Source organism: Drosophila sulfurigaster, chromosome 3 (genome assembly GCF_023558435.1).
Source record: "Drosophila sulfurigaster albostrigata strain 15112-1811.04 chromosome 3, ASM2355843v2, whole genome shotgun sequence".
In the NCBI taxonomy this organism is placed as follows: Eukaryota; Metazoa; Arthropoda; class Insecta; order Diptera; family Drosophilidae; genus Drosophila; species Drosophila sulfurigaster.
The window spans coordinates 32,643,036-32,656,317 of record NC_084883.1 but is presented as its reverse complement, the minus strand read 5'-3'; the positions used below and the strand labels follow the sequence as shown (position 1 = coordinate 32,656,317).

Here is a 13,282-nt window from a genome sequence, read left to right as displayed (position 1 = left end):
TTGAAAGGACCCGATTATTTTGTTTTTTTTTTACCAAACGCAGACATAATAATTTAATTTGGACAAGTAAAGTTACAATGACATAGTTTATTTATTAAATACAGTTTGTTGTTGATTATTATAAATGATTATTTTGTGGATATAAGTACATTCTATATAAGCTTATTGATATAAGCTTATTCACATGTTAAAAGTACAGTTTACGCATCGCCAACACGAGCAAAGCAGTGGGGGCAAAATTTACCTAAGTTGTAGCCCACCTTGCAAATACAGGGCAAACAGACGCATGGCCACAACCTACGTACATATACATATATGTATATATATATATATATATATATATAGGAAGAATCAGAAAGAAAGATATTAGCTACACTTATAAATAGTTCAACTCACTTACAAAGACAGGCAAAACAATCCTGAGATAGCATAGGTCATTGCCGTTGAATGAAACTTGATGCGCATTTTGACTTCAGCTTGACACTTGGGACAGATCTCGCTACTTTGACTACTTTGATTTACCTCATTCATCGACTGAGACTGTGATGAGTAATACATTGGAGGGGGTTCATCGTTAACTGTGGAATTCATATTATTCTGAGCTTCTGGGATTACAGGTTTGCGGTTGTGCAGACATGTTAAAGTAATCTATATTCATCGGAAGAGTCCCAGGATATGGTGGCGGTGCTGAGTGAATCATTTGAGTGGGTGGAGCACTGACTAAGGGATTCATATTATTTTGAAATTTTGGGCTATACGCTGGCGGACTTTGGGCAATCTTGGAGGAGTCCATATTGTACACTGAAATTTAAATGTTATGTTTTAGTAAACTATATATATGTAGTTGCTAATCAGGAAGGCAAGAAATCAGCACATAATCAAGCTAACATTTTTTTTAATATATGAGTATTGACTTTGAGTCCTCAATATATTTTATATTTATTTATGATACGATCTTTAAGATATTTTATGAACAATAGTAAAACAGTATTCTTTAATAGTTGGTAACTTTAACAAAATAAACATGTTTATAGGACGGTTAGTAATTTATAAAGTTCCTTATCGCATATTATAAATTTATACCTCAAAACTAACATGTGGGAAAGCTACAGCCGAGTGTGCTCGTCTGTGAGACGAGCTACACATTTTTACTACACATTTTGAATAAAAGCAAAATATTTCGGTATTATTCTCAAAATATACTAAAATTATATACCTCAAAAATACTAAAAATGCCAAATAACATATTTTTTGTATTGACATGGTACTAAATTCAAAATATACTATAGAGTGCAAAATATACCTCATTGTCAGCCAAGGCAACTGAAACCCCTTGTAAGTAGGCGTTTTTTGCTATACAACACAACAAATTTCTTTAATAACTTCGACAATTTGTATCTGGTCGCAACCAAATTTTCAGGAATCACATAGACATAGTTAGTATACCACTTATTTAAAATTAAGCTTGTAATTCGATCTTTGTCGATTTGTGGGAGCGGAAGTGTGAGTGGAAATAGTTTGAAACAAACTTGATCTGCGTGCAAACATAACAAATGCTCTCAAAAAAAATGATACCTCTATCTTTTATAGTCTCTATTTTCGTTAAGCATAAATAACAACAAATTGAGAAATTATTTATGATTTTAATAAATTGAAAAACTTTAAATAAATACTTGCTAAATTAGAAAATCTGTTACCCAATTCAAGGAGTTTTTTGAATTGTAAGACAAAATCAACCTACTTCCGCTTTGTAAAGTTATTTTTCCTAACTGAACGAGTTATTTATTACATATACATATGTAATGTTTGTTAAGTATACTTTACTAGGTTGATTTTTTAAATCTCCGGCAGAAACTGTAGCCGTCGTCGTCTTCACTCAAGAACTTTTGAGAAACTGAAAAGTATGAAATAAAATTATAAGCAAACAAAACCGATAATTTAAAAAATTCTTGGTTTCTTTATCTTTCCCTGCAAGCGAGATGACGATGTGTCCCACGGGTTCAGTTATCGTAATACCAATCCTTGTTTTCATAAAACAGAGCTTGCACGTGTCGTGGTGTATAACGACATGCTAAATTTAAAAAATACAATGGGAAAAGTTCCAGTCAACGGAAGAAAACAGTAGGAAAGCTTATTGACTGTTGTTTCCAACATCTCTCGAAAAGTTTCACCTTACTTTAAATAATATAGTTGGCTGTTTGGAAATATTTTTTTTTGTTTTTATAGTTCCGTCTGCAAGGCAGGGACAACAACAACAATACCAGCGAGTCCTTATGTCGCAGTTCTTTTACTTTTAATTCTTAATGTTCGCTATACTTTTTTTATGATTTTTGCAGATTTAATATAAAATGTTTTTATGTATGTAAAGTTGTGAGTAACTATGTGTTTTGGTATTATTTTCATAGAATTAAGAAAAACATTCTCATAATAATAAATTCCTTGAATTATATTTGCAAATAATATTTATTCATGTACATTTTAATACTCGACATATTAAAAAAATTTACAAATAACAGTCGTTAATCCCTGGATTATCTGAGAGAAGTATGAGATTTTGGATTGTAAATTGGCTTGGTTTCACAGATTGTTAGGAGTACCGTTTATAATCCTCCGACTCGAGCTTTGCAATTGGGACAGAACTTGCTGAACTTGTAGCCCCACTGGAAGAAGAAGGGAAGACACAAACATGGCCATAGCCTATGTTAGAAAAAAGAAAATGATAAACGTTGGACTTTAAACTTATTGAACTACATATATTTAATATTTATACTTATTACTTACAATAAGAGGCAAAATAATCCTGTTACACCATAGGTTTTGTTGGTTGCATGATACTTGGCACGCATTTTGACATGAGATTGACAATTGGGACAGGTTACTGTAGATGAATTTTCTCCACCAGCACCAGCAGGAGTGTAGGTGAATGGTGGAGGGATCGAAGGTGCAGGTGTGTATGTGAATGGAACACTGTTTGGGGGAGTCATGTTATTTTGATTTGTATTCAGCATGGTGTAATCTATATCGAGCAAAGAAAATTTTAAAGTCAAATGTTGAATAAATTAGTGTATCATTTGGTATTGATTTTTTGAGAATCAATATAAAACGTTATTCCTTAATGTATTGTTTTGAGTAAATATTGAGTAAATTACGCGATTCTTTTGAAAATCGAGAAATTATATAAAAATTCTAAAATAAATTCGTGCCGCTTGGCATTTCCGGGAAATTATATAGTAGTAGCTAATAAGGGTTATGATGAATAGTTTAGATTTTTCTCAGGTTACTCACTTAATATCATAGGAATTAAAAAAAACCTTGTCATAAAAAAGTAAACCATCATCAATGTAGGAATTTCCTATAAAAAAGTGCTTTATCGTCAAAATAAATAAATTTTTGACACATATATATGTATGTACATACATACGTATATTATACGCTTATTTGGATGTGTATAAGTAAACACATATGTTTTCACAATACATTTTTCGTTAAACATAAATAACAACAAATTAAGAAACTATTTATAATTTCAATAAATTTAAAAACTATCAAAAATTTACTTGCTAAATTGCAAAATCTGTATGTATATATGTATTTTATATTTTCTTAATTTGATTTTATATATCTCCAATATAAAACAAAGCACCCAAAACAAAGCACCCAAAACAAAGCACACGTCGTCTTCACTCAAGAACTTTTGCAAAACTGAAAAGTACACAAAATTAACCCGATAATTTAAAAACAATGTTTCCCTGCAAGCGAGGTTACGATACGTCAGTTATACAGTTTTAATGATTTGCAAGCTTTTAAAATTTACAAAAATTATTTTTGAAATTATCAAAGAGTGACTGACTCATAAGTCGAATATTTGCGTACACTTCTTATGATAGTTTCAGTCTGGTTCTATATGAATACATTGAGCTCTGATGCCAAAGAGTCTAGGATACACTGATTATTTTTTGTAAACATGTCTCGATCCAACGTATTGTTAAATTTTTACATAACTAAAGAAATTCCAAATATTTATCTTCAGTGCTAGTGGAAGGTTTATTCAGTATGGCGTACGCGCTGGCTGGGTTAAAGAAAAGGGTCAACTGATAAGACGCACCACTATATAACAATAATACATTAAGAATTCGCGTACATATGGGTAGGCATAGTAAGAGGAGTGTAGGAGGAAGGGTACATTAAACAATGGTGAAAGTAAAGAGAAAGGGAAGGAGAGAAAGGTAGGTCAACAAAGAAAACGGAGCCACTATCTGGTGCAACACTAGTGTTATTGTGTGCAAACGTCCACTTTACCGTGATCCTGCATTCAAATGACAAGAAAAATGTTGGCAGGATCCCTAAAAGAAAGTGGATCGGCTAACCTACTCCTGCTTGGTGATGCATGGTTCCAAATACAAATAGATAACTAAATATATATGCGAAGAAAAAGGAAATAATTGACTACTTTTAGGCTGTGCTAAAACTTTTGCTGCGACAAGCGAAAATTAATTAAGAAAAGATTCAGTATTATATGTATAAGATTTTTAGGCATAAATGTTTCGTGGATTTGAGCATTATTATTATTATTTTTGATATTTTATCACATACAAATTAAATTTTTGCTGTTCCTAAAAGTATGCTTCACTTTTTGTTCGAACAGTCTTCAACGTCGAGGTTTTTCAATTTCTATTACATATAAGTTTATTAGCGGCAAAATAAGTCAGAACATTAGTTTTATACATTATTATTATTATATTATTATTATTTTTAATTTAAGAGTAAGAAATATTGGGGATAAATAGTTAATCCCTGCGGCTGCCCACAAATGCGTTGCAAACAGGACAATAATGATTGGCGGATTTGCAGGAGTCCATGCAGTAGGGAATACAACAGCACAGCCAGCAACTGTATGGAAAGATGAATAATTGATAAGATTATTTGGGAACATTGCTAACATAAGCTAAGTGCAAGTGAGTAGGCGAATTGATAACTTAAACACCATTGGTTATCACTGTCGAATAAACATATACACAAAAGCGCTATCATTGATTGACGACTTTTTCGATAGCGTTTGTTTGGCAATGAAACTCAACCAACAAAATTGACTCAAAGCTGTTTCCAGTTAGGCTAGGATACGCACCCAATGAAGCACAATCCCAAGGCGAATGCGTGTGTTCGAGTCGTGGGCTTCGTTTGAATTGTGGTCACCACGTCGCTTTGACACGAGGGACAACGCACAAATGTCGGATCCCGGCCAACGGGGACTTGATTCTTGGTCGTTGTGTGAATGACCACACAGGATGTGGTTGGCTGCTGTGTGAATGGTGGATAGAGTGGCGGTTGTGTCGGTCCTTGCGGAAATGGCTGATAGGTCTGTGCCGGTATATAAGTGGTGTTCACCTGAGCAGGTCCAACAGGTATTTGGCTGTTCACTTGCTCACGCAATTGATCGCTGGACGCCTGAGAGTGCAGTTTTTGACTGGTCAACTGTGCGGTTAATCCTCCTGTAGCTACTTGAGTGTTGGGCAACGACAGCTCATTGTAGCCTGGTGGTGCGTCTCTATTTTCCATGGTAGATAGCGAGTCGTTTGAGGAGAACCGATCAACACACTGCTTGTGGTTCTACTGAGCTCAATGGGACAACTGGACGTCGATAACGCGACGCCCCGAAATCATAATAAGCGAATATCTATTGCTTATCGCTTATCAGTTGAGCTGTCACACCTGCTGTCGATAAGCTGTGCGTTGCATCCGAGAAGTGGGGGATTTTTTATTTGCTCCATTGAAAGGTCAATTGCTCGTAACCCTATGGAAAGTATTTGTATATAGTTTTTTGAAAGAAACTCATTTTTGTTATCGTCAGTTTCTTAGAAATTGGGGCTGCACTAAAAGATTAGATTATGAGGGTGGTAGAACTAGCAAATGGTTTCGTTTTTTGTCGAAATTGTATATATGTTATACTATAAAGATATTTTTTTCTGACTGACTGATTGACTCATTTATTGACTGAACTATCAAAGCGCAGCACAAATAACAAATGTTATGCTTATGTTTGCGCACCTTTATGTGCGTTTATTTATTATTTATTTTAAGCGTAATCAATATTTAAAGCAGATCAAAGCTATGTGTTTTGTTGCATTATTAAAAGTTACGTTATTTCAACTACTCAAACATAATCTAAATAATTATCCTTATCAATGTCTCAAGGGGTAGCAATTGGTAGCAATTTCATTGTTGTTATGGGTCGAACTGTGGCGCAGATGTTGTGGCAAACATTTTATTTATAGCTATGCGATAAGTGTTTCGGCATAGACTATTTACAGTTGAAAACAACTTCATCAATATAAAAATGTTTTGTATCAAAATGAAATGCTGGCGAAGATTGGCTGAGCAAGCCGATTATTAAATTGTTTTGTTTTATTAATAATGATGGTATTCTTTCGATCTAATTCTTATTAAAAGACATTCATCATCACCACCTATACTTTGAATGTTGTTGAATGAGCAAGTTATAAATGAAGTTTTTATTTCCGAAGAAACTAGAATACTCATAAATGAATGTACTTTATATACATACGTATTTTATAGCACTTCCAAGAATTTATTAATTAAGTAAGAAATAAGGTTTAATAGATGATTTGGTTAAACAATTTAGACGCTCTTTAAATAGTTTCATAATTTTCAAAGAATATTCTCAGAGAAGAAAATAAACTAAGAAATAAATAAACTTTGGTTAAATTGTAATCGTTTGAGTGTTTATTATTAGTTGGTCGTTAAGTTAAGCATTAATTTACGATTTGAACTTATAGTTAGACAGCGAAGAGGTTTGAGATAAACATTAGTTCTCGTAGGTGCCAATGTAAGCACCGCAATTGGGGCACGAATGTTCGGCATTCTGGCAAGAATCCATGCAGTAGGGCACACACACACAAGGCCAGCAGCTGTTGAAAGATGTCAAAAAGTAAAGCAAATTAGAAAATGTTTTTCTTTGTGGTAAAAGAGGCAAGGCGCAAATTGTGTCAAATGACTGTGAATGTGATTCACACTTTGCCCTGTGCAATCCGCAAAGCACTCGTGAGTGAATCACTTGCAATTGTATTTTTCACTTTACAACACTTTGTTGAACTTACAGGAATAGGCACAGAATCAGTGCCCAGCAATGAGTGCGTCCTGTTGGCGTTCTCTTCACATTAGTCAGGATATCCGCGTGACAAGATGGGCACTGAACACGGGATGGCTCACTGCCAATGGGCACCACATTTGTCGTTGTCGTTGTCTGTATGATCACTTGGGGTGCTCCGGGCTGGTAGGTTTGTGCTGGTGTGTATCCTTGGTTCATGGTTATGCTGTTGTTGTTGTTGTTGTAGTTCTCTTTAGAGATCGTTGTTCGTTTGACTATTTCGTCTGCTTTTGCTCGCTCTTGTCTTTATACTGAACACTGAATGCAGTCAACACTTCGATATAGTATCGCGTTATCTTACAAGGTGTGGCCATAACTGATAACGCCAACTGATACACTGCTACAACCCGGGGGTCTTTCGTTATACATCCAATTGTTTGACGCCTTTTTATTAGGGTTTATTATACCTCATTGCATTGCGCTGTAGTAAGTGGCTTATCACTAAACGCTTTTTATCAATAAGATTATAGTGTTATATATTAAAAGAAACAACATTGACGTATTACTAGTTTCAGAAACTCACTTCACTGACAGATCTTATTTTAAAATTAACGGTTATAACACAATTCACGCCAACCATCCCAGTGGCAATGCGAGAGGTGGTGCAGCAGTACTCATAAAATCTAATATCAAATACTCAGAGCGTGCCCCTATTCTAGAGCATTGGTTTCAGCAGCCGTGATGTCGATCGACACTCCAACTGGAAATCTTGTCAGCAGCTTACACACCACCAAGGCACAACATATATGTTATAACGTTATAACGACAGATATGTTTACCCAAATTTTCACACAAATGGGACACAGGTTCATAATTGAAGGGGATTTTAATGCAAAACACACGTGGTGAGGATCTAGACTATGTAATCCGAAAGGTAATTTACTTCTATCCTGCATTCATTCAATGCACCTCACACCCCTTCGTCTGGAAATCCCACCTATTGGCCAACGAACCCAAACAAAGTACCTGATCTTCTAGATTTTGCAGTGACTTGCGGGGTAAACAGAAATCTAATACATATAGAGAACGATCCAGACCTACTATCCGATCACTGCGCTGTACTACTAAAAATGAACGTACCCATACTGAAACAAAATCGAACAACTAGGCTGCTAAGAAATGCCTCTAGAGGAGAGGCTGAATCCCAATCTTGTGCTGAATTCGGATGATGACATTGAAGAAGCTGTGGAAACATTCACGCATTCAGCAAACCTCTGCACTGCTACGCATCACATTAGCTCAGCGCACCCACAGAGACCGAGAGGAGACAGACACCTGCACTCTGAAGAAATCACAGAGCAACTAAGAATAAAACGTCGGCTACGAAGAGTCTGCCAGCTAAGTCGAAATCTTACCTGCAAATCAGCGCATATAACATTCGCAACCCGCCCTAAAAGCTGCCCAGAAGTCCAACTGAATAGTACCCCACTGCCTGTAGTCAAAAAAGTCAAATATCTCGGCCTAACACTTGACAGAAGTCTAACCTGGGCAGAACACATCAAAAACAAAAGAAAACAGCTGAGTCTGAATCTTCGTCAAATGAAGTGGCTGCTGGGCTACAGATCCCAACTGAGCCTTAGAAACAAAGTCCTGCTGTACAAAGTGATACTAAAGCCTATATGGACCTACGGGATTCAGCTTTGGGGCACAGTCTCAACTTCTAACATTGAAATACTGCAACGTTTCCAAAGCATTACTCTACGAAGACTAGCGAAAGCACCTTTTTATGTCAGAAACCAGGCTATCGACAAGGACCTTGATATTCCAAGTGTAACCGAAGAAGTTAAAAGGTACGTTTTGAAATACCAAGAGAGACTGGATTGACACTACAACCTGCTGGCCGTTAACCTGCTAGACAATAGCCAACATCACCGACGGCGAAAGGCACCACCCCCTTGATCACCCCTTTAGGCCACCCAAAGCGTGGTAGTTAACACAATTTCTTGTAAATAAGTGTAAAATGTAAAATTTTCTGTCATTCGTCATAAAATTTACTTATTATCTTTAGAGTGTTTGAGTGTTTATTATTTTTTGGTCATTAAGTTAAACATTAATTTACGATTTACGATAGTTAGCGAAGAAAGTTGAGCTAATGTTTATTTCTCGTAGCGGCCAATGTGAGCACCGCATTTGGGGCACGAATGTTCGGCACTGTGGCAAGATTTCGTGCAGTAAGGCACATACACACAAGGCCAGCAGCTGTTGAAAGATGACAAAAAGTAAAGCAAATTAGAAAATGTTTTTCTTTGTGGTAAAAGAGGCAAGGCGCAAATTGTGTCAAATGACTGTGAATGTGATTCACACTTTGCCCTGTGCAATCCGCAAAGCACTCGTGAGTGAATCACTTGCAATTGTATTTTTCACTTTACAACACTTTGTTGAACTTACAAGAATAGGCACAGGATCAGCGCCCAGAAATGAGTGCGTCCTGTTGGCTTTCTCTTTACTTTGGTCTGGATATATTCGTGACAAGATGGGCACTGAACACGGCATGACTCCCTGCCAACGGTCACCACATTTGTCGTTGTCGTTGTCTGTATGAGCAATTGGGATGCTCCGGCTTGGTAGGTTTGTGTTGGTGTGTATCCTTGGCTCATGGTTATGCTGTTGTTGTTGTTGTTGTAGTTCTCTTTAGAGATCGTTGTTCGTTCGACTATTTTGTCTGCTTTTGCTCGCTTTTGTCTTTATACTGAACACTGAATACAGTCAACACTTCGATATAGTATCAAAATCAATCAAATAAAAAAACTAGTCAATACACGAGTTCTGTTTCTTTGCCGACCTCTTCTTTTTTTATGTGTTTATCCTTCATTTATTAGCAATCAACTCTTAGAGTCCCAATTGAGCGAGAGCTATCGAATTAACTCATATTTGCACAGTTTCCATATATCTTAAAAGTTGACTTTGAATTTATATAGATTTATGTAGATTATAGAAATACATGTCAAAGCATACGAGAGAAAATGTGTATACTCGAAAAATTAATATAGTTATTCGAATAACCGTTACATCAAAAATAAGTTTTGCACAAATATCAATTTTACTGAGGTATATTAAAAGTTGACTTTGAATTTATATAGATTATTGAAAGTTTTATTTATTTTTGAAAACAACTTAAAAATTCTTGTACACAATTCATTAGTAATCACATAATATTATAATGCGGTCAATGTAAATAAATAAATAACGAACATAACAAAATATGAATATAATTTTAAGCCACATGCATATTTTATTTGTGTGTATTTATATCACCCGTATATGAACAATTATGATCGATTATTGTTTAAGTTGCAGTAGTTATAAAAATAAACTTTACTTTAGCTTTAAATTCTTTTCTTTATATATATTACTATCAGCACAAATGAGTAAGAACTAAATTACTAAAATAAAGAAATGTCTATACGTAATCCCCTCTTTACTTTCTTGTTCTAAAGAATAATTTAGTTTTTACAGATTTCCATGGTTTTATATTCTATGTATAGGACGATATTATAAAGCTTTTGAACCACTGTATAAAATATCGCATTACATCAAATATAAACATATAATTTAATATTGAAAAATTCATCTTTAAAAAAGAGTTTTTTAATTGAAATAAAATTAAATACTTTATTCGAAATACTGCTTTAAGTTTCAAGAAAAACTGATAGTTAATCAAACCAACAAATGAAAACACGTATAAAAATGACTTTACTGTTATTACACTTGATATAGGCTATCTTGTCTACAGAATCTCGCCTGATATAACTTATGAATGAGTTCCTGTCGGGGTCTGAAAACATAGCATCATGCTGTGATAACTTTATGATCTGTATTACAAATAAGATAATGTTTTCGTATGATTCATAATTGTTAAATCTAGTAATAGAAACTGTGCGCATATTTCAAGTACTCAAGCAGACTTTTGCACTTAGCTTGATGCTCTTGTTTATTATGTGTGTTTTATATAGACATGGTTAAGGGCTATCAATGCTGATGAGTCATTTGTTGAATTGGTCTATAAAAAAATAAATGTTGTTCTCATATTGGTATTTACGACACTTGCAGTGACAGAAAACTGACTCATTTGATTCGTACATCGATGATAAGCCAAGGAAAATGTAGGGAAAGCACACTACCAGGAAGCTAATCAGTCCATATAAAGAAAGTACGCACTGAGATCGATCAAGAACAAGTGCTTATCTGAACTTTGCGCACTCATAATCTAAAGAAGTGAAGAATAGAAGCTCAACGATTTGACAGACGATGGTAAATATTAATCTTTTCAATTGTATTCCAATTGTATTTCAATTGAACACTTTTGATAAGCATAAGGAAATACCGAAGTTCAAAGCCGCCAAGTCATTTTTAGGTAATCTACAGATTGATGTAGTAAAAACACTATTTTTTCCATACTAACAATTTGTTTATATGTTCGTTGAAGTATTTCTTGTACGGTAGTGTAAAAGTAAAGAATGAAATGTAAAATGTTATCTTTGCTCTAGAGAGATAAAAATAGAGAGAGCTCTGCGAATTGAGTCAACAACGTAGTCCCAACAGTAATTATAAGTGCAAATACATTGCATGTGTTTAATTTGAAATGGAATTATGAATACGTATGCCAAATAAGGGCTGTGTATATGAATCAACCCCCATATAACCTTATAATGCGCGATTATCGTGCAATGTACCAGTTGTAGCCATATGAAAATGCATTTACGTATACGTAATAATTTATTGTTTTATATATACAGTTTTTCGTTTTAAGAGCGCTTAATCAATGATCGCAGTGGTTGAATTCCATTTAGAGGTTAAAATGGAATGTACAAATATATATATATATATATATATATATATACTATATGCACGGTTAGTTCTCAAAGGTGCCAATGTAAGAACCGCAGTTGGGACAGGAGTGATCGGCATTCTGACAAGAATCCATGCAGTAGGGCACACAGACGCAAGGCCAACAGCTGTGGAATACATATAAAAACAGATAGCGAAATTTGTTAACGGTGGGTAGAATTAATGTTTATGGGCAATATATGTTAATTTTGCGATTCCATTGTAGAAAGCGAATAGTATTCCGTTGAATTTTGGCAATGCAGGAGAATTAAACGCAGTTGTTGTGCACCTAAACTGGCTTAACTTGAATGCCCGATGAGATAACACTACTCCACTAACACTTGCGCTTACTCTCACACGTACACTCACAATCATAGGTGTGTATACACACATTCGTAGACAGTGCTAACGATAAGTGATTGTTATGTACAGCTGGGCACTTTTTTCCTTTTTGAGCAACTGTCACTGCGTAGACTGATTCTTTTTTTTTGTATTCTTTTTTGCGTTGTTCATGTGATTCACCTGCCAAACTCTACACTCCACTTTGAATACTTACACAAACAGACAAAGTATCAGGGCCCAGCAATGCGTGCGTCCAGATGGCGTACTCTTCACAGTGGTCACCACATCGGCGTGGCAGGAAGGACAACGAATGCGCGTTGGTCCGCTGCCAATTGGTGTCAGATTGGATGTGGTTGTTGTCTGGATGATCACAGTCTGTTGCGGTTGTGCTGGCGGTGGCTGTGGCATCGGTGGATATAGTGGTGGCTGGGTGGGTCCACTGGGATACGGCTGATAGGTCTGTGCGGGTGTGTAGCCAGGCTGCGGCTGCGGCTGCTGGATCGTGTTGTACGGTGGAGGCTGCTTGCTATCCATTTTGTTCTGTGTGTGCGAGTGTGTTTTTGTGTTTTCTTCGGTTGCGCTTTAACTCAACTGCACCGCTCGATGGTTGTCGACTAACTGACGTCTGTGGAGAGAATTTCGCCACTCGACCGACTCTATTACCACGCTCTGCTTCGTTCTGTCTCGTTCGCTTGCTTATAAATGTGAGAGAGAGAGAGAGAGCGAGTGCGCGTATTCGTAGCTTATCAGCGGGTTTATGGCCTGGGCTTTAGCTGGCAAACACATTGTCTCAATTTGTAGGCTATTCGAGGCTTAGCCACTGACAGTTTGTTCGTCACAAATATTGCACTACACATAAAGCGAATACATAACGATCGTTTAGTTTAGCTTAAATTACGCTATGATTCACAGCCTATGACGTCTGTGAATTCGTAGACTGTAATGCAG

At 35.8% G+C, this 13,282-nt stretch overlaps 5 protein-coding genes across 6 annotated transcripts; all 5 read right to left on the bottom strand.

Annotated features, from left to right (window-relative positions):
* Positions 1-185: 185 nt before the first annotated feature.
* Positions 186-12,963, bottom strand: LOC133842060 (lipopolysaccharide-induced tumor necrosis factor-alpha factor homolog). 2 transcript variants are annotated; one of them, XM_062274969.1, is made up of 2 exons: positions 12,549-12,963; positions 186-297 (listed from the first exon to the last, which is right to left on the bottom strand). In XM_062274969.1, the coding sequence occupies exons 1-2, from the start codon at positions 12,866-12,868 to the stop codon at positions 201-203; spliced, it is 417 nt and encodes a 138-aa protein (XP_062130953.1). In that variant the 5' UTR covers positions 12,869-12,963; the 3' UTR covers positions 186-200. The 2 variants fall into 2 exon arrangements, with proteins under 2 accessions (XP_062130953.1, XP_062130952.1); XM_062274968.1 differs by lacking the exon at positions 186-297 and adding an exon at positions 11,859-12,120 and having other exon boundaries at positions 12,549-12,961.
* LOC133845600 (uncharacterized) lies at positions 2,528-3,028 on the bottom strand. Its single transcript, XM_062280097.1, has 2 exons — positions 2,782-3,028; positions 2,528-2,697 (listed from the first exon to the last, which is right to left on the bottom strand). Exons 1-2 carry the CDS (start codon positions 3,006-3,008, stop codon positions 2,601-2,603), a joined length of 324 nt encoding a protein of 107 aa, XP_062136081.1. The 5' UTR covers positions 3,009-3,028; the 3' UTR covers positions 2,528-2,600.
* On the bottom strand, positions 4,557-5,809 carry LOC133844866 (lipopolysaccharide-induced tumor necrosis factor-alpha factor homolog). Its single transcript, XM_062279140.1, has 2 exons — positions 5,126-5,809; positions 4,557-4,890 (listed from the first exon to the last, which is right to left on the bottom strand). The coding sequence occupies exons 1-2, from the start codon at positions 5,554-5,556 to the stop codon at positions 4,788-4,790; spliced, it is 534 nt and encodes a 177-aa protein (XP_062135124.1). The 5' UTR covers positions 5,557-5,809; the 3' UTR covers positions 4,557-4,787.
* LOC133844547 (lipopolysaccharide-induced tumor necrosis factor-alpha factor homolog) lies at positions 6,714-7,433 on the bottom strand. The gene is made up of 2 exons (XM_062278603.1): positions 7,116-7,433; positions 6,714-6,926 (listed from the first exon to the last, which is right to left on the bottom strand). The coding sequence occupies exons 1-2, from the start codon at positions 7,322-7,324 to the stop codon at positions 6,824-6,826; spliced, it is 312 nt and encodes a 103-aa protein (XP_062134587.1). The 5' UTR covers positions 7,325-7,433; the 3' UTR covers positions 6,714-6,823.
* LOC133844353 (lipopolysaccharide-induced tumor necrosis factor-alpha factor homolog) lies at positions 9,262-9,886 on the bottom strand. The gene is made up of 2 exons (XM_062278295.1): positions 9,554-9,886; positions 9,262-9,364 (listed from the first exon to the last, which is right to left on the bottom strand). The coding sequence occupies exons 1-2, from the start codon at positions 9,760-9,762 to the stop codon at positions 9,262-9,264; spliced, it is 312 nt and encodes a 103-aa protein (XP_062134279.1). The 5' UTR covers positions 9,763-9,886.
* Positions 12,964-13,282: the final 319 nt, after the last annotated feature.